This window comes from Helianthus annuus, chromosome 1, assembly GCF_002127325.2.
Source record: "Helianthus annuus cultivar XRQ/B chromosome 1, HanXRQr2.0-SUNRISE, whole genome shotgun sequence".
Lineage (NCBI taxonomy): Eukaryota > Viridiplantae > Streptophyta > Magnoliopsida > Asterales > Asteraceae > Helianthus > Helianthus annuus.
Window position 1 is genome coordinate 115,364,697 of NC_035433.2, and position 25,736 is coordinate 115,390,432.

Below are 25,736 nucleotides of genomic sequence, written 5' to 3' on the forward strand. Positions count from 1 at the left end.
TATTTGTCGTGACAAACCAAATCGAGTTCGTCTTAACAAAATTGGTAGCGGCCAAATTACATTGGTGCCGATATTTGTTCTTATAGTTTTTGTTCCATGTATAACTCGTTACCATAATGAATCAGACTAGGGCTGTCCAAACTGCTCGACGATCGAAGATCGCTCGACGATCGCTCGAAAAATGCTCGAAAAATGCTCGTTCGATTCCCGCTCAGTTTGTAAATGAGCCGATCGGATCGGTTCGATTCAAATTCAATCCGAGCATGAGCATACCTCCGCTCGCTCGTCGATCGCTCGGTTTCGCTCGAATTATTTTTATTAATAATTAATATATATTTTTTTTATATTATAGATTTTACAGATTAAAAACCCAAAAAAATAAATAGCCCAAAAAAACTAAAAGCCCGAATAACATTCAACTTAATATTTAATATATAAATCTAGTATCTAATATTCTAACCCTAAATCTATTCCTAAAAGAGAATTACCTAATCAGTCGTATATTCAATCACCGCTCTCTATTCTCGTCCCTAATCAGTCTCCACCGCACTTTATTTTGTGTTGCTTTTGTATTCGCACTTTATTTTGTGTTTCTTATGTATTCGCACTTTATTTTGTGTTGCTTTTGTATTCGCACTTTAAGTTAGAATTTGTTTTTGTTGAACGAAGCCTTATTATTCAATCGAGCGAAAACGATCCGCTCGCTTTTTTTTAGGATTTGATAAAAACCGAGCGAAACCGAGCCGATCGATTCAAATTCAATCCGAGCATGAGCATCACTTTTGCGATCGGTTTTACAAATTTGATCCGCTCGGATCGGATCGGTTGTAATTCAATCCGAGCATGAGCAGACCCTCGATCGGATCGGATCGGATCGTGAACACCCCTAAATCAGACCGATATCAAACGAAAACTCGACGAAGAATGCAAGGTATCTCACTTGTTTTACTTATACGAAGCAATGTAATGATGCATTCTAAAAGAATTAAAAAAATTAAAATTAAGTTTAATTTAAAAGAAAATAAACAATTAAATACAGATCAATTAATTAAATAATAACAAATTTAATTTCAAGTGACGTGGCAACCTTCTCATCATTCATTTATTTGGATAATTTAATTAGTCTACAAATATAATTACTACTCAACCAAGTAGTTGGTTGTTGACTTTAACATGGAAATTATGGCATTCCAACCATGGAAAGTTACAGGGAACTTCCACAATTAAGACTTCTTAGTTCTTTCTTTATAACCTTTCACATGGCGTCTTTCACAGCTTATCTACTCATCTCTTCACTCAACCCTTCCAATAGTTTATATTCACAATGGTTGTTCTGACTGAACATGAATCTTTACCTGGATCCTCATCTTCATCAGCAGCTCATGATCATAATCATAGATATGATGTATTTTTAAGTTTCAGAGGTGCCGACACTCGTAATGGTTTCACCGATCACCTCTACAACACCCTTTTGGATGCCCGTATTAACACGTTTTTGGATGATGAAGAGATTGAAACTGGAGAGCCACTGAAACCAGAACTGGAGAGTGCGATTAAGTCATCCAGAGCTTCTATTATTGTGCTGTCCCAGAATTATGCTTCCTCCACATGGTGCCTAGATGAATTGGTATTAATCCTTGAGCAACAGAGGAGCTTTAACCAAATTGTTATCCCCATTTTCTATCATGTGGAGCCCACGGATGTCAGGAAGCAACAAAGCAGCTTCGGGGAAGCAATGTGGAAGCATAAAGAGAGGATGGAGGCAGAAACCAATGCAGAGAAAAGAAGTGAATGGGGTCGAAAGATGGAGTTATGGGGGAGGGCACTCACACAAGTTGCTGATTTAAAAGGAAAAGATGCAAAGAACAGGTAAATCACTTAGTTAGAGGTGTTTGGTGTTGCGTTTTCAAAATAGATTATCCGTTTTTAAAACTGCGTTTTGAAAAAGCATGTAAGTACATGCTTCTCCAAAAAGGCAGATAATCAATTTTTCATCCAAACATTTTGATAGGTTTACGGAGAAAACTTACAAACTCCCAAGAACACAAGAGAAGAAGAGAGACATAAACTAAAGTTTCTTTCAATAATTTTCTCATTATAGTTGCTAAAAACACAAAGCCTTATATAGGCATACAATGCAAGTATGGAAATAAACTAACCACTAAATATGCTATCCACTAACTACTGAAAATATGCAAACAATAGAAATAATAAAGGGAAACACAAAGTGACGTGCAAACTAAATGATGGTGCATGAGAACGTGTGATGGTTGTTGTGCTTCATGGGTTTGTTTACGTGGGTTACGTGATCGTATCAATGCCACGCCCTCGAAAACGTCCTTGTCCTCAAGGACGGTATGAAATCCCATGGGGGTCGCCATTCGAGTCGTACCACAGCATTAGGATCGGTCTCAACATAGAGGCACGATGGGAACCATGGTGGTCTCCATTCCCTTCTGTCGATGGCGTTTGGGTCTGCATCACTGAACTTGGAGCACCGGTTTTCGAATGAGACATGGCCATCGAGCAAGACGAATGTATACAACACCGGTATGGAGGCCTTGTTGGTGAGAATGGCAGCTTGAGGGTAGATGGAATCTAATGGTGACTGTTGTGGCGATGATGTAGGAATCGGTGGTGAAGCGACCCTTCTAAGAGACGATGTCGGTGGTATTCGCGGTTCTTGGCATGGAAGTGACGGTGGTGGTACGTGGCTAAGCGGTGGTGGTCGAAAACGATGAAGCATTGCAATAGTGAAAGACTTCAAGGTAAGGTGTTCCGGTCCTCGATACCATGAATTGAACCAAGAAAAAGGTTCATCATCGAACGAGTCAACAACATAAGGAAACCGTTCTTCCTCATAAATTGCATAAAAGGAAAAGAACCGTTCAGCATCACAAATCCACCGGGCAGGATTGTAACCGGTGAAGCGAGATAGATACGTGGCGTCCTCGAGTTCTTCCAAAGCCATGGAGGCTAAGGCTCAATGAAAGCACCAAATGATAGGTTTATGGAGAAAACCTACAAACTCCCAAAAACACAAGAGAAGAAGAGAGACATAAACTAAAGTTTCTTTCAATAATTTTCTCATTATAGTTGCTAAAAACACAAAGCCTTATGTAGGCATACAATGCAAGTATGGAAATAAACTAACCACTAAATATGCTATCCACTAACTACTGAAAATATGCAAACAATAGAAATAATAAATGGAAACACAAAGTGACGTGCAAACTAACGGTGTGTTCCCGAGTTAAAAAACCCTCCCCTTCCCTCCCCTCCCCTCCCCTCCCCTCCATGTCTTTCCAAATTGGAAAGACTATTTTCAGGCAAAAAAAACCCCATTTTCCCTCCCCTCCCCCTGTTAAGTGGATCTCTGGAACACCATTTTCCCTCCCCTCCCCTCCCCTCCCCCTGTTAAGTAGATCTCTGGAACACAGTGTAAATGATGGTGCATGAGAACGTGTGATGGTTGTTGGGCTTCATGGGTTTGTTTACGTGGGTTACGTGATCGTATCACATTTTTTAGATTATTTATGTTTTACAAACGCAATAATCAAATAATCACTTCAAAACGTAATCCCAAACACCCTCTTAAATTACTTAGATGTCAAGCTATTAGAATCTTTTCATTACACAACAAAATTTTGTACATACATGATAATTGATGAAGCGTCATTTAGCTGAAGTGAAAATAAACAACTCTTAAATATGAAGACTAAAAGTGTACTGCAAAGAAAAGAAAAGGTAGGTTACTTTATTCATTCCATAGCTAGCTGGCTATACAAAGGTAGTTTACAAGAGAACGTGGGAATGCAGAAAATAAGGAATAATACAAATACTACCTAAGGCCACTCGGTGTAGGTTATAAATGCTTGATTGTAAATAATAAACACATCAAATACAATGGCTTTAAATAGCCACTACAGGTCTTGAATTCTTGATACAATACATGAATGGAAAGGAAAAATACTAAGGCTATGGTGAAGACTAAATATGTGGAGAAGAATAATAATAAAATGCTATCTAAAAATAACTCTAGCATTTAAACAGAAACTACAATCATGAGAATCAAATATTATTTTCTTTGATATGCCCCTGCAAGATGGATGATCCATCGGAGACTCCAATCTTGAACCGTAACCGTTGGAAGGGACCCCGACCCAGTGGTTTGGTAAGCATGTCAGCAAGTTGGTCGGCCGAGTTGACATGAAGGACCTTTCGTGAACCATTAGTGACTTTCTCTCGAACAAAGTGGTAATCGAGTGCAACATGTTTCATACACGAGTGGTAAACTGGATTTGCACATACATAAGTAGCACCGGCATTGTCAAAAAGTAATGTGGGGGTTTTAGCCATCTTCAAACCAAGTTCCAATAAGAGGTTCAGGACCCAAGAAAGTTCAGCGACACCATTTGCTAATGCCTTGTACTCCGCCTCCGTGGAAGATCTGGATACCGATTTTTGACGCGATGAGCACCAGGAGATAATGTTAGAACCAATATATATGATATATGCAGTAGTTGAACGGCCCCATCGGTAATGCCACCCCAATCGGAGTCGGTAAAAGCAGTGAGAATGATGGGAGAACCACGGTTTGGAAATAAGCCGTGGTGGATTGTATCTTTGAGGTAACGAAGGACTCATTTTAAGGCTTACCAATAGAGTTGAGTGGGGTTGTGCATGTATTGAGAGAGTTTGTTAAGGCAAATGAGATATTGGGTCGTGTAAAGGCAAGGTATTGAAGAGAACCCACTAATTGACGATAAGGTGTAGGATCAACATGAGGCGAACCATCAACAAGAGAGAGTGGTTCAGTGGAGTTGAGAGGGGTGGTAACATGTTTAGCACCATCCATTTTTCAACTTGGTGAGAATATTTTGGATATGAGCATGCTGGGATAGAAATAAACCATTAGTAGTGGATATAACTTCTATACCAAGAAAATGATGTAGCATGCCAAGAAAGATCTTTGATAGAAATTTTTTTGGATAATGAGTGAACGATGTGTTGGACAAAGATATCACTACTACCGGTTAGACAATGTCATAAACATATACCAATAAATATGAGATGATCGCATCATGGCTATAGATGAATAGAGATGGACCCGTTATGGATTTGCGAAAACCAAGTTCAAGAAGGAAGTTTGTGAGATCCATGTACCAAGCACGTGGTGCTTGCTTGAGACTATAAAGGGATTTCCTCAAGTGACAAAGATGATTAGGTGAATCCGGATTTTCATAACCCGGGGGTTGGATTATGTAAACATCTTCATGCAAAGTGCCATGTAAGACGGCGTTGGTGACATCGAGTTGCCGAAGTGGCCAATTTTGAGATAACGCAATGGCAAGAACCATACGGATTGTGATGAGTTTGGTAATCGGACTAAATGTCCCAAAGTAATCCTTCCCATATTCTTGGAGAAAGCCTTTAGCGAAGAGACGCGCCTTGTATTTCTCAATAGACCCATCTGGACGTCGTTTGATACGAAATACCCATTTGCAACCGATAGGTTTGTGATGTGAGGGAGGGACTAGTTCCCACGTGGCATTCGTTATTAAAACATTAAACTTAATATCCATGGCTTTACGCCAGTCCGGGTCTTTTAAGCTTGATTATGAGTGGATGGTTCGAGTGTGGGAGGAATTGGATGAGAAGTGGTTTGATTAACGAAGGCTGAGTTGTAATATTTTGGGTTTGGTTTGCGGGTGCGGGTAGGTGGTGGAGGAGGTGTAGGAATCGATGAGGTGGTGGTTGATTCGGTGGAAGAGTCAGAGGAGGTTGAGGAGGAAGTGGGCTCGGTAGAAGTAGGTGTGGTGCGTTGTGTAGAGATAAACGATTGGGCCTGGTGGTGGGAGGATGGGACATGTTGGAATGGAGGAATAAGCTGGTTGGGCGAGATGGGAATGCAGGCGATTGGGTTGCCACAGTTGGGCCTGTGGGTTCGGTGGAAGGCTGGTTGGGTTGAAGGCCCGTAGAAGTGGCAGAAAACTGTTGGGTCGGCGGCGATGAAGTGGTGTTTGATAGGGTTGTAGACGGGCTGGATGATGGTGTGGAATTGAGTGATGGAAGAGCAGTAGATTTTTGGGGAAAGGGATGATATTAGGCTTGCGAGGGACTTAGAAATTCATCAACACTGGGGTTTGCTAAGGATGGTGAGAGATTTTGTTGGAAATTCAGACTCTATGAATTCCACATAACGAGAGTGATATAATCGTCGGTTATTATAATCATAGCATTTGTAAGCCGATTTTGATGGCGAGTAGCCTAAAAATACACATCTTTTCGAACGTGGATTGTCACAGCCCCCGTCCCGTACCCCGGTTCTGGCGCCGCGAGAGAGATAACAGTGGTACCGGTGTTTATTAATTAGCAGCAGAAATTTCATCAGGCCCGGATGTCAGGAAAATAATATCAGAGTTTCAAAACACCAAATTATTTTATTTTAGGGTTATTAGATTCTATCACCCTCAACTATTGTCTATTGGCCGCTGCCACCCCCAACTATCACTTTGACGCCCATCACCCCCAACTTAACACTTGGTGTGTTCTGTCACCACGTCGTTAACCGATCTCTAACTTTTGAAGCTGTTACTACACTTTTTGGGGTGTCATAGGGATCTTGGGAAGGTTTTAGGGATCTTACAACACCCCCAAATGTATAATAACAGGATCAAAAGTTAGTGATCTGGTGACAGAACACACTAAGTGTTAAGTTGAGGGTGACGGGAGTCAAAGTGATAGTTGGGGGTGGCAGCGGCCAATGACCAATAGTTAAGGGTGATAAAATCCAATAACCCTTTATTTTATAATCGTGGGGTAAACCCAGTATTTACAGAAAATGAATTTCACTGGGGAAATCCTTTAATTATAGAAAACATGTTTTATTTCTAATTTACTGAGCCACTTTATTTAAGCTGAAGTGCTTCACGACACTTTTCCTTTCTTCACAGTAAATCACTTGAAACGTGTTTTAGAAAGATTTGTGTCACACCCCGACCACGTGGAACAACAAAACGTGGCGGAAACGTCGGGGAGTGTTGTAACAGAATCATTGTTTCATAACACATGAAAATTGAAATATTGTTTTATTGATTAAATGAACTCATTGTTCTATTACAATCACATAAGTACTACTATGATCTTCCAAGTTTTAAAGTTGCTAAGGCACGAGTCCATCCTAAATGTAGCATGTATCAACAATCATCTCAAGTCAACACCTGAAACATGTGTAAAAATAGGTACGTCAGCATAAAAATGCCTGTGAGATACATAGGTTTTGTGAAAATGGGATTCATGACTTGAGTTTAAAGAAAACGTTTAATAACAGTTAGTCGGGGGGGGGGGGGGGTTATTGCACGGACCTCCCGGCCGCTGGAGTGATCCCACTCCACAAGCTAGCAACGTCCCAATGCTGCCTGGCAGTGAATACCCCATCCCGAGCTGAGTCCGTTTCCCTCTGGGAAGAAGGTGGCAGAATACCCCCTGCCTGGACTCGAACCCGGGTCTCTGTGAAGAGTAGAGGTGGGACTGGCCAACTGGGACACCCCAGTTGGTTTTAATAACAGTTAGTCATGAACCTTGTAATTTGCTTAGTCTTGTAAATCATTTGAAAAAACGATAAGATTGGATGATATGTATAAATAAGAGAACACTGTATTGTTAAATGGATAACCATGTAAAAAATGTGTTTGTATAAGATAAGTCGTTTGTAAAACAATGTCTCGTGAAAAGTGTGTTATTTGTATAAAATGCCATATGTCTCAAATTGAAATGATTCAAATAACGCTACGATATGTAATACCATACAAACACTTATATATAGGAAGTACCAGCGGCGTATCCACCATGCTTGTATCATATTACACACGCCTCGTTACTTAAGTCACTTACGCAAACCAAACCACCAATATAGAATGTTCATGTTTAAACCAATAGTCCAAGGTTATTGTATAACTCAAGTTAAATGTAAACCACGTAATGTATAAACAAAAGTTATGTATGGTAAGTGAAATGATGTAAGGTTAATCGAATAACCTTATAGCAGCATATTAACAGTATACTTTGGATTTGTAAATAACATATTAAAAATATGTTTTGGTTTGTTGATAAAATGCTTATGTTGGTTCTGTACAATACCACACATGAGAGTATATCAAACTATACTTTTTGGGAGTATATCAAAATATACTTTAAAGGTGCGATTTAAGAATTCATTCAGACCTAGTGCATCAAACTACACCTTTGAGACTATAAGGATACCACAAAGGAAATCCCTATTTGGATGGAGAAACAAATTGGTTTCAGACAATCCATGACAACAGGAATAAGGTGTCTAGTCCTATAGCGCTATATCATACTACCAATCGGTCTGGTGAACAAAATAAGTACTATTCCAACGATTACTTTTGTAATCTTTGAGAAATCAGTGTTTAAACCATAGATAGTCATTTAGTTTGTCAAAAGATAAATACAAACATGTATAATCAATTATACTTTGAAATCATGAAAATAACAGATAGGTACACATGCTTCACCCCAAAACAGTTTGGAAAACAGTAAAGAGGGGTTCAATGTACTCACCTGAGATTGCTTTGGAGTTCTTGTATAATAACCAGATAAAGCTAAAGATCACGGGATATCAAACGGCACCTAATAGGTAGCTATGTTAATATACCGGACCAAAATGGAAGGATCGGATAGTACGCGGGTTCGTAAACCAAACGAGTATGGAGACTCGTGTAATATGGTTTAACAAAGCCTACATACTAAAATGAAACTTAACCAAAGTGCTTACGGTCCATCACGACCCGTTTAGGTAGCTTATGCTACCTTACGCGTCGTTCGCGTAGAACGCGTCTGGAACGCCTAACATCGTGACCACAAGGTATAACCTCGGGAGGTTATAGCTATGGTCACCTAATGTGTTTGGTCAGATCCTAATGATCGACTGAATGGGTCGGGTTCGAAAGTATAAGCGATGGTTTAGATCGCTTACCTTACGACCCTATATAAGCACTAAACTAAAAGTGACGAGCTAAGCATGTTAGAACATGCTTAACTAAGTTTAGAAAACAGGTTTGGCATCAAAACAAACGGCTTTGATGCTCACGAGTAGTTTGGTTACAAAATACGCAAGAATGCGCATTTTGGCCGAAACTACGACTCGTCACTGAGCCTAGATAACGTGGTGACCAGTAGGTGTAGTCACTACGGACTATAACCATCGTGATCACGCTCACGTTATGAAGTTCCATGAACTTCGCATCGACCATAAGCTGGTCAATGCAGAAAGTGAACAAAACGTTGACTTTCGGACTCGAAAAGCGATAAAACAACGAAAGAATACTTACGAAGGGTCCCCGAATGCTAATCTAGATCAGAGAAACTCAGGTATGAAGAATACTTCAACTTAGAGCTTTTAGAGCTGATTCTTGTGATTTTTACACAAAAGGGGGGGGGGTATTTATAGGAAAAGTGGAACCGTTAGGATCGTTTATCGAATATCGTGCCGCGATCTCGTGCGTACACTTGTCAAAAATGTGGTGGTTACTGAAAATGGCCTTTGGCCTTTGATTGGGTGAAAGGGCATTGCCCCTTGATCGAACGAAAGGCCAACTGCATTGATTAGAAACATTGAATCTGGTCTGACAGTCTGACGCGGCCCGCCTCAACATTTAGGCAAAACTCACGCGGGCCGCCTGAAGCTTCTGATCTGCACATACTTTCAAAATTGGCAGTTTTGGTCCCTGTTGCGTATTTAAGCCATTTCCGACACTTCTAAGGCCCGTAAAGCCAACTTTAAGGCCCTAAAATGATGCCTAAACATTGTGGACATGAAACATGCTCAAAAATGTTCCGGATGTTGGTTCGTTTGGTCGTACGAACGCGATGTTCGCTTAATTACGACGGAATGCGCATAAGCGCGAAAAACGATCCAAATGACGCGACGAATGGATTTTCTCATGCTAAACACTAAGGCATAATATAAGGATGCTTACATAAATTTTTGGATGTCCGGATGTATTCAGAACGTAAGTTATGCGCGAAAGTGCAAACTTGTGCAGTTTTTGACACTTTTAGTCCCTGAATGATCCAAAAGTTTGTTTTAGCATACCAAACACCTCAAAGCCTATTTCTAAGCTATGTAAAGGATATTTATGGTATGTTTAACTTATGGACATGTTCCGGAATGTTTGTTACAGTTCAAATTGGCATACTTTCGCAGTTTGTCAACTTTAGTCCATGTAAGCGAATTAACTTGTTTTTGCCATACCAAAGCCTTCGAAACTTATTTCTAAGTTATGTAAAGGTTATTTAAGGTATGTTAAGTGTATGATGGTCTTCCGGAGTATTTGTCGCACTAAACTGAGTACGTTTACGCACTAGTTTGCGTATAATTCCCCAGAAAGTGTTGTAGAGTTTGAAATTAAACAAGAATTGATATGTGCAAAACATACACATATTTATACAAATCCCAAATATGAAATAAAACATTTTATTGGTTTGGCATTCGTTTGATGGTTGGAGTGACACAGGTGTCACAGTCTCCCCTATTTTAGGAAATTTCGTCCCGAAATTAAATTCTAGAGGAAACTTGTGAAGACAGCTGTGACGGTTTAACCTTCTAATAGATCCCTTGAACCCTTAAGTAAAACTCGGGGCCATGTTAGGACTCTTAGCAAATTTGTTAACCCTCAAGCGAATTCCTAGTAATAATAAAACATGGAATTTTGAACTACGAATAGAAGAATGTTTCTTATGAAGACTTATCATAGGAAACTTGGTGTGTGATTGAGATCAGAATTGGGGGAGCGTGAGAACAAATGACATTGGTCGAGGTCCGAGACTTCTCCCGTATCATTATTCTTGTCACTAGGTCTTAACGCAAGATGAAGCTTCCTGTGGCTCCTGTGCACTGAATTCCATAATTATGTAGGCCTCCATAATTACGTAATTCCTTGCACAGTCCGCACAGTCCATTTCATATTGTGTAGGAAAAATTACCTAAATAAACATGAAGCGATTCGACTAGACCACCAAAGGATCCTTTTAATTAGATCAACGAACGATCTTTTTAACTAGATCAACACGTGATCTTCTTAACTAGACCGTCGCACGATCTCTTTAAATAGACCACTTAAGGGATCATTTTTAGTTATATCATCACATGATATTTCTAATCAGATTTTCAAAATCAATCTGTTTAAGCAGACCATTCAAGAGGTCCAATTGTAGAATAATACTTTATAACCAGAGGGACTTAACTACAATGTTGAAATCCATTAAGGGTTTAAGATAGTATCTTTGGATATCCTATTACGAATCTCTCGTATGAGATATGAAAGAGTCTATGAGGATTTGGATGGATCACATACAACCACAAAACATGTAAGAAAACATATAAGCACAAAATTAGTTAACTTGATTCTTTATTTTGTTATCCTTAGGTATGGATATTAAAGCACACTAAGAATCCAATCTATGGATTTCATTTGGCACTTTAATGATTTATAAAGATCTATCTATAAAGATAGAGGGTTTCTCAATAAGAGTTTAACTTTGATTCTTAAAAGAAACGAGAGTTTAAGGTTCTTGGGGGGATCACAAGTGATCATAATATGACAGAACCATACGAGTAGTTTGTCTTTGGGTTGACATCATAAGGTTTCATCAAGCATTCATACAAACGCATAAATTTTGCAGAAATAAAAACAATAAATCTTTATTTATGTAACAACGGAATTGTCTTGAAGTGTCAAAAGATAACAACCAAGGAAACACAAAACACTAATTGTTCCCTGCTGCATCATTGTTCATATTTGCCTCATTGATGTTGAACACTCGTCCACGCGCTGGAGGTATGTTAACAAGCCTTGGGCAATTGTTCCTGTAGTGGGTAAGGTCACCACAGTTATAACATGACCCTGGAGGGAACCGTGCTTGAACAGCAGCAGGGTTTGCAGCAGCTTGATTTGCATAACGACAAACATTGATCAAATGTCCCAACCGTCCACAGTGGGTACATTTGTGACACTGCTCTTGCTCTAGATGATGACGGTTGCACTTGTTGCACAAAGGTGCGGTACCAACATAGTTTTGTCTTTTACGAGGTTGTGCTGGTTGGTTTGGTGCAACTTATTTGTCTTGAGCAGTTACAGCGTAGCTTTGAGAGGCTTTGCGCTTTTTCTTCTTGGACACCTCAGCACTTTCTTCCTTTGGTTCCACATGAGCAGTCTTGTCAGATGGTCTTAAGTCGCCCTTCCGAAACAGCTTGCGCTTCCTGATTTGGGATTCAGTCAGAGTGGCAGCCAATTCAATGGCTTGTCTGACAGTAGTAGGGTTGCTGCCAGTAACGATATCCTGAACTACGTCAGGAAGCCCATCAATGTATTTCTCAATCGCCTTATCCAGAGGCGTAACCATAGTAGGGCATAACAAGCTCAATTCCTCATAGCGATCAGTATAGGCTCGATGTTCCCCACTGTCTTGCTTTAAATCATCAAATTCCCTTTCTAGAGCCCTAAGCTCATGACGAGGACAGAATTCCTTCATCATAAGAGCCCTAAGCTCGGCCCAAGTCTGTGCTAATGCAACCTCTGCACCGCGGTCTCTCATAACCCCGTTCCACCACGTAAGAGCCCTCTTCTGAAACACACTCGAAGAAAACTCGACCTTGCGATTTTCAGGACACTGAACGTGACGGAAAGTATTCTCAATGCTCTCGAACCATTGAAGAAGCCCAGTTGCTCCCTCAGAACCACTAAACTTGAGTGGTTTAGCCGAGTTAAAAATCTTGAAATTGCATGGAGCATTGTTGTTGTTGTTGTTGATGGCTTAGGTTATTTGAGCATAAAGATTTGGGAAGGCAGCAGCCATTTGCTGCGCGATAATTTCCGCCAGTTTGGCATTCGCCATTTGATTGTCGCGTCGAGGAGGCATTCTAAAAGAGGAAACATGAGAGGAAACGAGTGAGAGAATTAGACGAAAAGAATGAGATGAAACATATCTGATGAAAACAAGGATAGTGGTCATTTGTTTGTTACTACAAAGCAACAAACGACCTTGGTGATTAATCAAAGTAAATAGGCCAAAAATAATGTATCGCGAAGACATGCTCGCCTATAAGTGGACACTCACCCCAAGAGTTCCCAGGTAAGAGTGACTGGTCCGATTATGTGGATTTGTACGAACACTCTAGCCTTAGACAGAAAACTCAGGGTACAGGCATCCACTCTTCCGGATTGCACGTGTTCACATTATTTAGACCAACTTTGACGAGAGTTTTGAAAACTCAAAGGGGTTCAAAACCTTATAACAGAGGGTTCAAAACCTAGTAATCAATCATCCTAGAACAGATGATTAGTTTTCAAAGCGGTTTTGAAATTTATGTTCTTGTTGCGGTCGTCGCCTAAGGATAGGTGACGGTGTTGTTTAATGACTAAACGTAAGTAAACTCGCGTTAGGGTCCTAGGAAGGTTATAGACTAGGTCAAAGCATTACTAATAACCTAATTCCCTATAACCATGAGCTCTGATACCAACTTTTCTGTCACACCCCGACCACGTGGAACAACAAAACGTGGCGGAAACGTCGGGGAGTGTTGTAACAGAATCATTGTTTCATAACACATGGAAATTGAAATATTGTTTCATTGATTAAATGAACTCATAGTTCTATTACAATCACATAAGTACTACTATGATCTTCCAAGTTTTAAAGTTGCTAAGGCACGAGTCCATCCTAAATGTAGCATGTATCAACAATCATCTCAAGTCAACACCGGAAACATGTGTAAAAATAGGTACGTCAGCATAAAAATGCCTGTGAGATACATAGGTTTTGTGAAAATGGGATTCATGACTTGAGTTTAAAGAAAACGTTTAATAACAGTTAGTCATGAACCTTGTAATTTGCTTTGTCTTGTAAATCATTTGAAAAACGATAAGATTGGATGATATGTATAAATAAGAGAACACTGTATTGTTAAACGGATAACCATGTAAAAATGTGTTTGTATAAGATAAGTCGTTTGTAAAACAATGTCTCGTGAAAAGTGTGTTATTTGTATAAAATGCCATATGTCTCAAATTGAAATGATTCAAATAACGCTACGATATGTAATACCATACAAACACTTATATATAGGAAGTACCAGCGGCGTATCCACCATGCTTGTATCATATTACACACGCCTCGTTACTTAAGTCACTTACGCAAACCAAACCACCAATATAGAATGTTCATGTTTAAACCAATAGTCCAAGGTTATTGTATAACTCAAGTTAAATGTAAACCACGTAATGTATAAACAAAAGTTATGTATGGTAAGTGAAATGATGTAAGGTTAATCGAATAACCTTATAGCAGCATATTAACAATATACTTTGGATTTGTAAATAACATATTAAAAATATGTTTTGGTTTGTTGATAAAATGCTTATGTTGGTTCTGTACAATACCACACATGAGAGTATATCAAACTATACTTTTTGGGAGTATATCAAAATATACTTTAAAGGTGCGATTTAAGAATTCATTCAGACCTAGTGCATCAAACTACACCTTTGAGACTATAAGGATACCACAAAGGAAATCCCTATTTGGATGGAGAAATAAATTGGTTTCAGACATTCCATGACAACAGGAATGGGGTGTCTAGTCCTATAGCGCTATATCATACTACCAATCGGTCTGGTGAACAAAATAAGTACTATTCCAACGATTACTTTTGTAATCTTTGAGAAATCAGTGTTTAAACCATAGATAGTCATTTAGTTTGTCAAAAGATAAATACAAACATGTATAATCAATTATACTTTGAAATCATGAAAATAACAGATAGGTACACATGCTTCACCCCAAAACAGTTTGGAAAACAGTAAAGAGGGGTTCAATGTACTCACCTGAGATTGCTTTGGAGTTCTTGTATAATAACCAGATAAAGCTAAAGATCACGGGATATCAAACGGCACCTAATAGGTAGCTATGTTAATATACCGGACCAAAATGGAAGGATCGGATAGTACGCGGGTTCGTAAACCAAACGAGTATGGAGACTCGTGTAATATGGTTTAACAAAGCCTACATACTAAAATGAAACTTAACCTAAGTGCTTACGGTCCATCACGACCCGTTTAGGTAGCTTATGCTACCTTACGCGTCGTTCGCGTAGAACGCGTCTGGAACGCCTAACATCGTGACCACAAGGTATAACCTCGGGAGGTTATAGCTATGGTCACCTAATGTGTTTGGTCAGATCCTAATGATCGACTGAATGGGTCGGGTTCGAAAGTATAAGCGATGGTTTAGATCGCTTACCTTACGACCCTATATAAGCACTAAACTAAAAGTGACGAGCTAAGCATGTTAGAACATGCTTAACTAAGTTTAGAAAACAGGTTTGGCATCAAAACAAACGGCTTTGATGCTCACGAGTAGTTTGGTTACAAAATACGCAAGAATGCGCATTTTGGCCGAAACTACGACTCGTCACTGAGCCTAGATAACGTGGTGACCAGTAGGTATAGTCACTACGGACTATAACCATCGTGATCACGCTCACGTTATGAAGTTCCATGAACTTCGCATCGACCATAAGCTGGTCAATGCAGAAAGTGAACAAAACGTTGACTTTCGGACTCGAAAAGCGATAAAACAACGAAAGAATACTTACGGAGGGTCCCCGAATGCTAATCTAGATCAGAGAAACTCAGGTATGAAGCAATACTTCAACTTAGAGCTTTTAGATCTGATTCTTGTGATTTTTACAGAAAGGGGGGGGGGTATTTATAGGAAAAGTGGAACTGTTAGGATCGTTTATCGAATATCGTGCCGCGATCTCGTGCGTACACTTGTCAAAAATGTGGTGGTTACTGAAAATGGCATTTGGCCTTTGATTGGGTGAAAGGGCATTGCCCCTTGATCGAACGAAAGGCCAACTGCATTGATTAGAAACATTGAATCTGGTCTGACAGTCTGACGCGGCCCGCCTCAACATTTAGGCAAAACTCACGCGGGCCGCCTGAAGCTTCTGATCTGCACATACTTTCAAAATTGGCAGTTTTGGTCCCTGTTGCGTATTTAAGCCATTTCCGACACTTCTAAGGCCCGTAAAGCCAACTTTAAGGCCCTAAAATGATGCCTAAACATTGTGGACATGAAACATGCTCAAAAATGTTCCGGATGTTGGTTCGTTTGGTCGTACGAACGCGATGTTCGCTTAATTACGACGACGGAATGCGCATAAGCGCGAAAAACGATCCAAATGACGCGACGAATGGATTTTTCTCATGCCAAACACTAAGGCATAATATAAGGATGCTTACATAAATTTTTGGATGTCCGGATGTATTCAGAACGTAAGTTATGCGCGAAAGTGCAAACTTGTGCACTTTTTGACACTTTTAGTCCCTGAATGATCCAAAAGTTTGTTTTAGCATACCAAACACCTCAAAGCCTATTTCTAAGCTATGTAAAGGATATTTATGGTATGTTTAACTTATGGACATGTTCCGGAATGTTTGTTACAGTTCAAATTGGCATACTTTCGTAGTTTGTCAAGTTTAGTCCCTGTAAGCGAATTAACTTGTTTTTGCCATACCAAAGCCTTCGAAACTTATTTCTAAGTTATGTAAAGGTTATTTAAGGTATGTTAAGTGTATGATGGTCTTCCGGAGTATTTGTCGCACTAAACTGAGTACGTTTACGCACTAGTTTGCGTATAATTCCCCAGAAAGTGTTGTAGAGTTTGAAATTGAACTAGAATTGATATGTGCAAAACATACACATAATTATACAAATCCCAAGTATGAAATAAAACATTTTATTGGTTTGGCATTCGTTTGATGGTTGGAGTGACACAGGTGTCACAATTTGGTCAGTGAAAAATAGTGGCGAGTGCATTCAATTTGTACAAAAGACACATTGTTATAATATACAGTATTAAGAGCTATTACAATGTTTATATCAACCAATTACCCCAAATCGGTATTTGTCACTCGACTGGATCTGTGACTATGGTCAAATCACACATTGGCTAACCTGTTGTCCAATGGTGAAGCTTATGAAGTAGTGTATACAAAACCCCACATACCGGCAGTAATTGTAGATTAGAAAGACTTAATCACTGTAATTACAAATTTGAAAACAAGTAGGGTTTTGAGAACAATTTGATAAAAAAAGAGAATGACTCACATTGCAGTTTTAGACTATCAAAGCTTGCCTATTGGTTAAGCTGATAAACCTAATTAAATATACAATGCAAACGAACTAGGTTATTAACTTAATACAACATTTACGATAATCACGATATCGAAACCCTCACAACGAATGATAAAGTATAGCCAAATATTTGCAGCACATAAACATCCATTGGATCGGTTTTAATCGATAGGATATAGTACCGTAGCAGTGATCGAGTTATTACCCTGATATCGTAGCAGAGTTCTGGTACTTCGGGTATATTTGGGGTATATTATTTGTGCATGATGTTAGTGAAACAAAAAGGAATTCGAGCGAATTGAACTGTCGAATTGAAGCTCAATTTATAGCATTTTCACAGGTTTCTCGCGCCCCGCGGCTGGCCTAGGGCTGTCTGTCGCGCCCTGCGAGGGGCACTCTAGCTACGGCTAGGGCTGCCTTGTCAACTTGTAGCCTTGACACATGAACAACATGTGTCAATCAACGTATCTGGTCAACATGGGGTTTGTCGCGCCCCACGACCCACTCATATAAGCTTGTCGCGGCCCGCGACATGTAGGGAAATTTATTTTATTTGATTTTTTTATAAAAAATAAGGTTATACGGGTTCGGGTTTTCACTTACGAAGAGTTTTAGGATGTTTTGTGGGTTGTTACATGTATGAAGTTTGAATTTTGCATACGAGCGAAGCCATGGATAGCAAAGGCATCCAAACGGTTTTAATTTGGTGTATAATGGAGCTTTCTTGTAGAGGATGGAATATGGACTTTGAAAATTTAAGATTGGTGTAGGGAGACGATTAATGAGATACACCGCGGTTTGAAAAGCATGTGTCCAAAATGAGAGAGGTAATTTAGCAAAGTGGAGAAGAACTAAGCCGGTTTCCACAATGTGACGATGACGGTGTTCGGCCACGCCATTTTGTTCAGGAGTATGTGGAGGTGTAGTGAAGTGAGAATTACCTTGAGCTTGTAGATAAGGAATTAAACCAATATATTTTCCACCGTTGTCACTTAAAAGAGAAATTATTGGTGTTTGGAAAAACTTTTCTACAAGCAATTTAAATTGAGGAAACAGGATAGACACGTCAGATTTGTGTTTTATGGGATATAGCCAAATGTATTCGGTATGAAAGTCAAATAAAATCACATAATAACTGAAGCCGTCAATAGACTGTTCAACTAGTCCCCAAACATCCAAATAAATCAATTGTAAGGGTTTTGTAGTAGTGTAAATGAGTTTATGCCAAATGAATCTTTGTGACTTTTATTGGTTGAACATGAATTACAATGAAAATTCGGAAAATTAAGTTGTAAACCTAAACACTTGGTTATTTTCTTGAGAATCCGATTGAAAGGGTGCCCAAGTTTGTGATGCCAATCGAGAGGCGTTATGGTTGAAACCACATTTATTTGCGGTGACGATGGAGGATTTGCATAGTAGACATCAAGGTAATCCTCTCCTCGCATTAGACGTGCCCCCGTGCGAAGATCCTTGACAAAGAAATGTGTGGGAAAGAATTCCACAGAAACTTGATTAGTTTTACATAATTTTGCAACGGAAATTAATTTGTTTTTAAAATGTGGAACACATAAAACGTACTTTAAAGAAAGGGAACCATTGGACGTTTTAATATATTGTTGACCAATGTGTGTAATAGAGAGAGTGTTCCCATTGCCAAGGATGATTTCATCCGGGCTACCATATTCGGATACGGAGTGGAAAGACGCACAATCGGGATCAACATGATGGGATGCTCCAGTATCAAACATGAGAGGCGAGGTGGTGACATTAGCAGTTGGTGTATTTTTTTATTGGTTATTGAACCTCCGGTGGTTACTTGATTTTCTCTAAAGGAATCGGGCAAGTTTCCGACATTCTTTGGCTTCATGTCCTGCAAAGTTGCAATATTGACAATAAATATTGTTACGGTTTTCACGATTACCATTATTTGAACCATTGGACCACTGATTGCGAGATTTGGTGTTGACATTGCCATAGTTTCCACGACGTCCGATTCTAGCTTGTCTTTGAGTATAATTGGCTGTGGCCATAATTGGTTATGGTGAGATGGCTGTAACAGTGAGTTCTCTTTCATAATCCACAAGCTTTTCAAACAATTCATGAAAAGTAATTTGGGATCCCAGTAGGCGTAAAGAAGTAGCAATGGGTTTGAAATCCTAACCCAACTGACAAAGTATATGTATCATGAAATCTTTATCTTTCACTGGACTTTGAACTAGAGCGAGGTCATCGGCAATCAATTTCATCTCACGGAGATACCCAGCAACCAAGGCCGGCCTTGGGGGTGGGCGGGGAGGACCACCGGCCAGGGCCCGATATTTTGAGGGCACTTTTTTTATGAAAAAAACTCGATATGTATATATAAAATATTTTTTTAATATGGTACACTCATACAGATACCAACATAGGCCCACATACGTAACTAATCTTATGGTTTAGATTAGTTATTGACCCCTTTGGCATTAGGTTTAGACCTTTAGTGAGCCCAATACCTAATTTCGTTAAGGACTAAGGGCACATTTTCTCGAGCTCGAACAGGGTACACGAATTCTAAGGGCCGGCCCTGCCAGCAACGAGATGGTTTTCTCTTGGATTGGAAGCAAGTTTCGATTTCAACGGTATAATTCTAGAACGAGATGAGTTTGCGTAGCTCGTTACGAGCCGATCCCAAGCCTGTCGGGACGTTTCAGCCGATGCGATTAACGGTTGAATTGCGGGTGAGCAGCTGCCAAGAAGAGCAACTAAAATCACCTGGTCTTGCCAATACCAGAGATAGTAATCGAGATTAGGTTTAGTTCGTTCCGCATCAAGGAATTCAGCGGGTGCCGTTTTGGTTCCTTTAATGAAGTGGACCAGGTCAATACCGATGAGTGCTGATTGAACGTGTTTGCGCCAGATTGAGAAGTTTCGGGTGGTGAGGGTGATGTTGAAATTGGTAGAGGCATTGAGTTGAACAACAGTTTGTGGGGCCATGGTGATGATCAGAATTGGTGGTGACCGGAAAAAAGAAACGGACAGGATCAAGACTCATTAGAGTGCAATGCTCTTAATACCATATAAATGCTTGATTGTATTATCAAAAGGCATATTGAACACATCGAATACAATGGCTTTAAATAGCCAGTACAGATCTTGATACAATACATGAATGGAAAGGAAAATACTAAGGCTTTGGTGAAGGCTAAATATGTGGAGAAAAATAATAATAAAATGCTATCTAAAAATAACTCTAGCATATAAACAGAAACAACAATCATGAGAATCAAATATTATTTTCCTTAATATGGGGGTTGTCCAGGCCCGGCGATCAAATACTGACACTCATTATAACAATTATAATACATGTTTTACATCTATCAAATAACATAAAAACGATATCGGTTCCGGTGTTGTTTAGTCGGTATTGGTTTAGTTCGCCACGATATCGATACACTAACAACACTCGATACAAATTACAATACCAAAAAGTATTATATTGTAGATACAACTCTATATTCAACGAATTATATACCTCCACATAGAGAAAACCATAATGCTGAGTATAGTACTGATACCGTATTGCTTGTCGGGACCTGTTTGGTTCGGTTCGTGTCAATAAAGAACAAGAAAATCTATATCTTTTATCGAATCGCAATGGTATATTCTAAGTTTTGTAAAACACTATATTGTACTACCAAAGAAAACCGAAAAATAATAGATTACATAAAAAAAGATAAACAAATGTTATACATGTTCCGTCCTGAATTTATTCGAACAATGTTGGTTTAGTTCCTCACTGTAGAAAACTAAAAAAGTCAACTGTATTTGACTCGTTCGAATAGAAGTTTTGTCGAAACATGGATCAAAGTAAGCATATTGCAACAGTATAATCAGAATCAATCTTAATAAACATGATATACTATATTACTAAAAAGATGTGACATGACTTTTATAGCATGTACATTTGTGCTAGTTAAAACAAAACGTTAAAACAAATTGAAAAGCGGGATAAAAGGGAAATGAAAAAAAAAAAAGAATAAGAAAAACGAGTAAAAGAATACCCGAATAAAACCTCCATTGCCCAAGATTCTAACCTCGAAGGATGGAAACCAAGTTGCATGCCCACTATACCAGATTACCAGTGGAGTCGCGCCTACTTTGGATCAATTAGAAGCAGTCACTATTCATAAACCTTTTAAAATAATATACATTGTTATTAATATATTATTTAAAAAAATAAAAGCAAACACTTAAAAAACGTAAATAACTATTCATCACCTTTTTCTAATATATATATATAGGTTTGTTTACGTCGCGTATTGGGGCGGAATAGAACAAATGATAATGTAAAACAAACTAGGTTTGTTAACGTGTTGCGTGACATGTATCATAAATAATTACTGAAAACAGAGGGACTAGCATATACAAGTTGATTTAAAAGAGAGACGCAAAGGATAGGATAGGCTAAGCTGAATATGCCATTTTTGGTTTCGATATTCCATTATCAGGTTGTCTAGTCTTCACATTGCTATTTCATATTTCTCATTTAATGATCAATTCTCAGGAAGGAGACAAAACTGATTGAAGAAGTTGTTACCAACATCCATCATAGATTAGGTGGACCCTTAAGTAATACTCTACCATCCCTTACGGGGAGGAACCATGACATTGAACTCATTACTTCGTGGTTGACAGATGGATCTTCTCACAACGTCGACATTCTTACAATTGTAGGCATCAGTGGGATTGGAAAAACATCTTTGGCTAAGTATGTTTTCATGTTACACTTTAGTAAATTCCAGAAAAGCAGCTTTATCGAAGATATCAATACAAGATGCGAAGAACGCCATAATGGATTGCTTGATTTACAAAAGCAACTTCACGGAGACATTTCAAAAAAACTCGACTTACATGTTAATGTTGTCAACGAGTACACCTCTAAAATTGAGGATGTGTTATCTCGTAAAAAGGTGTTTATAGTGTTTGATGACATTGGTAGTCTTCACCAGCTGAACGCTTTACTTGGAAAAAAAGGTTTACATCCAGGAAGCAAAATCATTATTACAACCAAGGATACATCTTTAACAGAAAGGTGTGAATTATTCAAGACACAAGTTCATCCCAAGCATACTCAGGTCTTACTTGATGGCTTAAATAAGTATGAATCACTAACGTTTTTATGCATTCATGCATTCCAGAGCCATACCCCCAAAGAAGGTTATAAAGATGTCTCGATAGAGCTTGCGAAATATTGTGATGGACATCCATTGGCTCTAGAAGTTCTGGGTGGGTCTCTACATAAGCGAGATGTAGCATATTGGGAAGAGCACATAAAAGAGCTAAAGAAAGAACCTCTTTTGGGTATAGAAAAGGTAAAAAAGGCATTACAATTGAGCTTTGACTCTTTGTCATCCGAAAATGATAAGGAGCTGTTTAAGCATATTGCTTGTTTCTTTGTGGGAGAAGATAGGGATCTTACCGTAACAATATTAAAAGCCTGTGATATAAACACGACATCTGGGATTACAAATCTCATGGAAAAATGCTTTCTTCGTGTCAGAAGGAATAATGAATTGTCGATGCATTCATTGATTCAAGAGATGGGAAGAGATTTAGTACGTCAAGAATCACTTAACAAGCCATGGGAGAGGAGTCGATTATGGTGTCACGAGGAGTCATTCGATGTGTTGAAATGTAAAAAAGTAAGAGGCCATTTATATTTTAGTAGTAATGCATGTTCTAAGTATTATTATTGTCTATATACATGTATATAACCTTTATATATTATTTTGTTTGTATTCCTTTTCATCGTAGGGAACCCAAAATATTCTAGGCCTTGCCCTTGACATGAGGATGCTTGACAAAAAGAAGTTGCGTGGATCATTTGAGCTGAAAACCGAGTCATTAAGTCAGATGAATAATCTAATGCTACTACAACTAAATAATGTGCAATTAAATGAGTGTTTCCCCAATTTTCCGGAGGAGTTAAGATGGTTGTGTATGCACGGGTTCCCTTCAAAGTCTATTCATTTAGACCTACCAATGGAGAATTTGGTTGTTCTTGACATCTCTCGCAGCAATATTGAATCTTTTGACATGTCATACAGTGACCCACAACCACCTGCGGAGAAGCAAAAGGTAAGATTTTAGATACTTGTATATGAGATTCTGAATAATCAATAATCCGCTTACACGTAATTACAATGTAGAATTTTAACCCAAAAATTGCCTAGGCTTAAACGTAATCACAATCAGATGATACAGATTCACGCTCAGGTCTTAGGTATAAAACCAAACACATACACTAGGATCCTATGGTCTCGCTTAAATTTCAATCATTTAACATGACTGATGACACTAGAATCGCCACATAAGATGACTCTTATTATTCTTTCATATTGAGTAAATGCATGTTCTACTTATTTTAACTTATCTATGTTTCATCAGTTGGTTGGATCATGCTCAAACGACGAACCGTTGCTTGGATCATTGAAGATTCTAAATCTGAGTTTCTGTGAACAGCTTCATAGTGTTGGTGGTTTTTTTGAACTACCTGCACTTGAGAAGTTAACAGTTAAAAGGTGCATAAGTTTGATGGAGGTGTGTGAATCAATTGAGCAATGTGTTGAACTTGTCCACATTGATCTGAGTTACTGCCACAAGATTAAAAAGCTTCCAATATCCCTAGGCAAGTTACAAAAGCTTCAAACACTATTGCTAAATGGTTGTAATTTATCTGAATCTGCCATTATGGATTCATCAGATCTTAGCATAAGCTCACAAACCTCTTCATCAGCCATTGTAAGGGAGGCTATACCAAGTGATTTCAAGTTCTTTATGACTTTTTTACCAAACTCGTTGAGAATTTTGTCACTTGAAAATAATAATTTGTCAAACGAATCATTTCCCATGGACTTGAGTTGTCTAGTCATGTTAGAGGAATTATGTTTAAATGAAAATCCAATTGTGTCGCTGCCCATTTGTGTGGGAACCCTTCCAAGGATTCAGAAACTTAGTATTGACAACTGCTATGATGTGATATCAGTTGAGCATCTTCCATGTACCCTAAGAGTATTCTCCATGCTCACATATATTGGATGTGCGACTAGGAAAATTAAATTTGATCCAGAACTTCCTCCACTCAAATTAAGAGGAATTCCTTTATTGGCATCGCATTCGTCGATTGAATTTGAAGGCATAATCAAAATTGAACCAATGGCAGATGTTGAGGAAAAGTTATTACATAGTTTGGGCTGGAAAAGGTCAGACTTGATTAAAGGACACCTGGAATTTCGTGACCTCCAGGTATCCTCTAATTAATTGTCTCTTGTTATTTGTGCACATGTGTTTATGAAAGGTGATTAATGTTGTATTTATTTGGCAGATGTGTTATGAATTTGGAATATTCAGCACCTTTTATGGGGGGAAAGGGATGCCGGAGTGGATTAGGTGTAGAAGTCGGGGCCCATCAATATCATTTATCATCCCATCATCTCCTAAGAAGCTCCAAGGATTGAATTTCTGTTGTGTGAATTGGCCTCTATCATTAAGTTTTCCCGTGCCAACGATCAAAATTAGTAATATTACAAAAAAGCAAACCTGGATTTATAATCCTTATTGTGAAAACATCTGGTTAGGTGGAAAGGACTACATTAGTTGGTTAAGCCATTGGATGTTTGGGCCAAATGAGATGAAAGCTGGTGATAACATTATAATAGAGTGTTATATGGAAGAGGAAGAGGAAGAAGATAGCTACTACATAATTGATTATAAAACAGAGTGTGGGGTTGATGTTGTGTATAATGATGGTAGTATGGAAGAAGATGTGTTGAGTTATTACAAGTCATGGAATCACATCATTGGTGGAGACCTCTCTGCTTTTCAACTTACAACAGGTGAATACTACCTATGTAACAAGGCTTTTACGCGGGATTCCACTGACGAATATGATCCTTTCATTGGTGAAGAAGGCAGCCATAAGGGTAAATGTGCTCTCTCTGTATAAAATTTAGCTAAGTCTTGTGTATTACTATGTTTTGTAAGATCATAGCTAAAATAAATAACGTAAAAGAATTTTATCTTTTTTTTTTTCTTTCAGAAAAGGAAGTGATGTTTAAAGCTTTTTCCACAAAAAAGTCTGAAATAGTTGGGTCTCAGGTTCATTTAAACACCTAAACCCTTCTCTCATCACATGATTGAAAACCTCACAATGCAAAAAAGATTGGATTTTTATATTTTATCCATGTAGGCACAGTGTTCACAAAAGCGTCCAACAGCAATGCCACCTGCTGAAGCTCCTTGCATGCCTATGTTCCCACAAGGTTTAGGTCAACAAACGTTTGATGGTCAAGCTCTTGTTCCAGGTATGACCTCAGATGGAGGTCCAATGGCGAACTTTTACATGCCAATGGTTCCAACATGTCAGCAGGAACCGCGCCCAGGTGGAAGCCGTGCTGGTGTTTCTGGGCCACTGAATCACCAACAACCTCTTTCTCTTATGCAACAACAGGTTTGTTGTACTCTTCTCT

General features: G+C 38.8%; 1 protein-coding gene across 5 annotated transcripts in view; it reads left to right on the forward strand.

Annotated features, from left to right (window-relative positions):
- The first annotated feature begins 1,188 nt into the window (after positions 1 to 1,188).
- LOC110873175 (disease resistance protein RPV1) overlaps positions 1,189 to 25,736 on the forward strand; it is a 31,516-nt gene continuing 6,968 nt past the window's right edge. For 3 of the 5 annotated variants that reach the window (XM_022122104.2, XM_022122112.2, XM_022122120.2), the window contains exons 1-7: positions 1,191 to 1,869; positions 21,773 to 22,910; positions 23,023 to 23,346; positions 23,656 to 24,513; positions 24,593 to 25,190; positions 25,307 to 25,365; positions 25,457 to 25,717. In XM_022122104.2, coding sequence (XP_021977796.1) covers positions 1,325 to 1,869; positions 21,773 to 22,910; positions 23,023 to 23,346; positions 23,656 to 24,513; positions 24,593 to 25,190; positions 25,307 to 25,365; positions 25,457 to 25,717 — 3,783 coding nt within the window. In that variant the 5' untranslated portion in view covers positions 1,191 to 1,324. Of the gene's footprint in view, positions 1,870 to 21,772; positions 22,911 to 23,022; positions 23,347 to 23,655; positions 24,514 to 24,592; positions 25,191 to 25,306; positions 25,366 to 25,456; positions 25,718 to 25,736 lie in introns of all 5 variants that reach the window. The other 2 variants (XM_035990781.1, XM_035990780.1) reach the window with 2 other exon arrangements.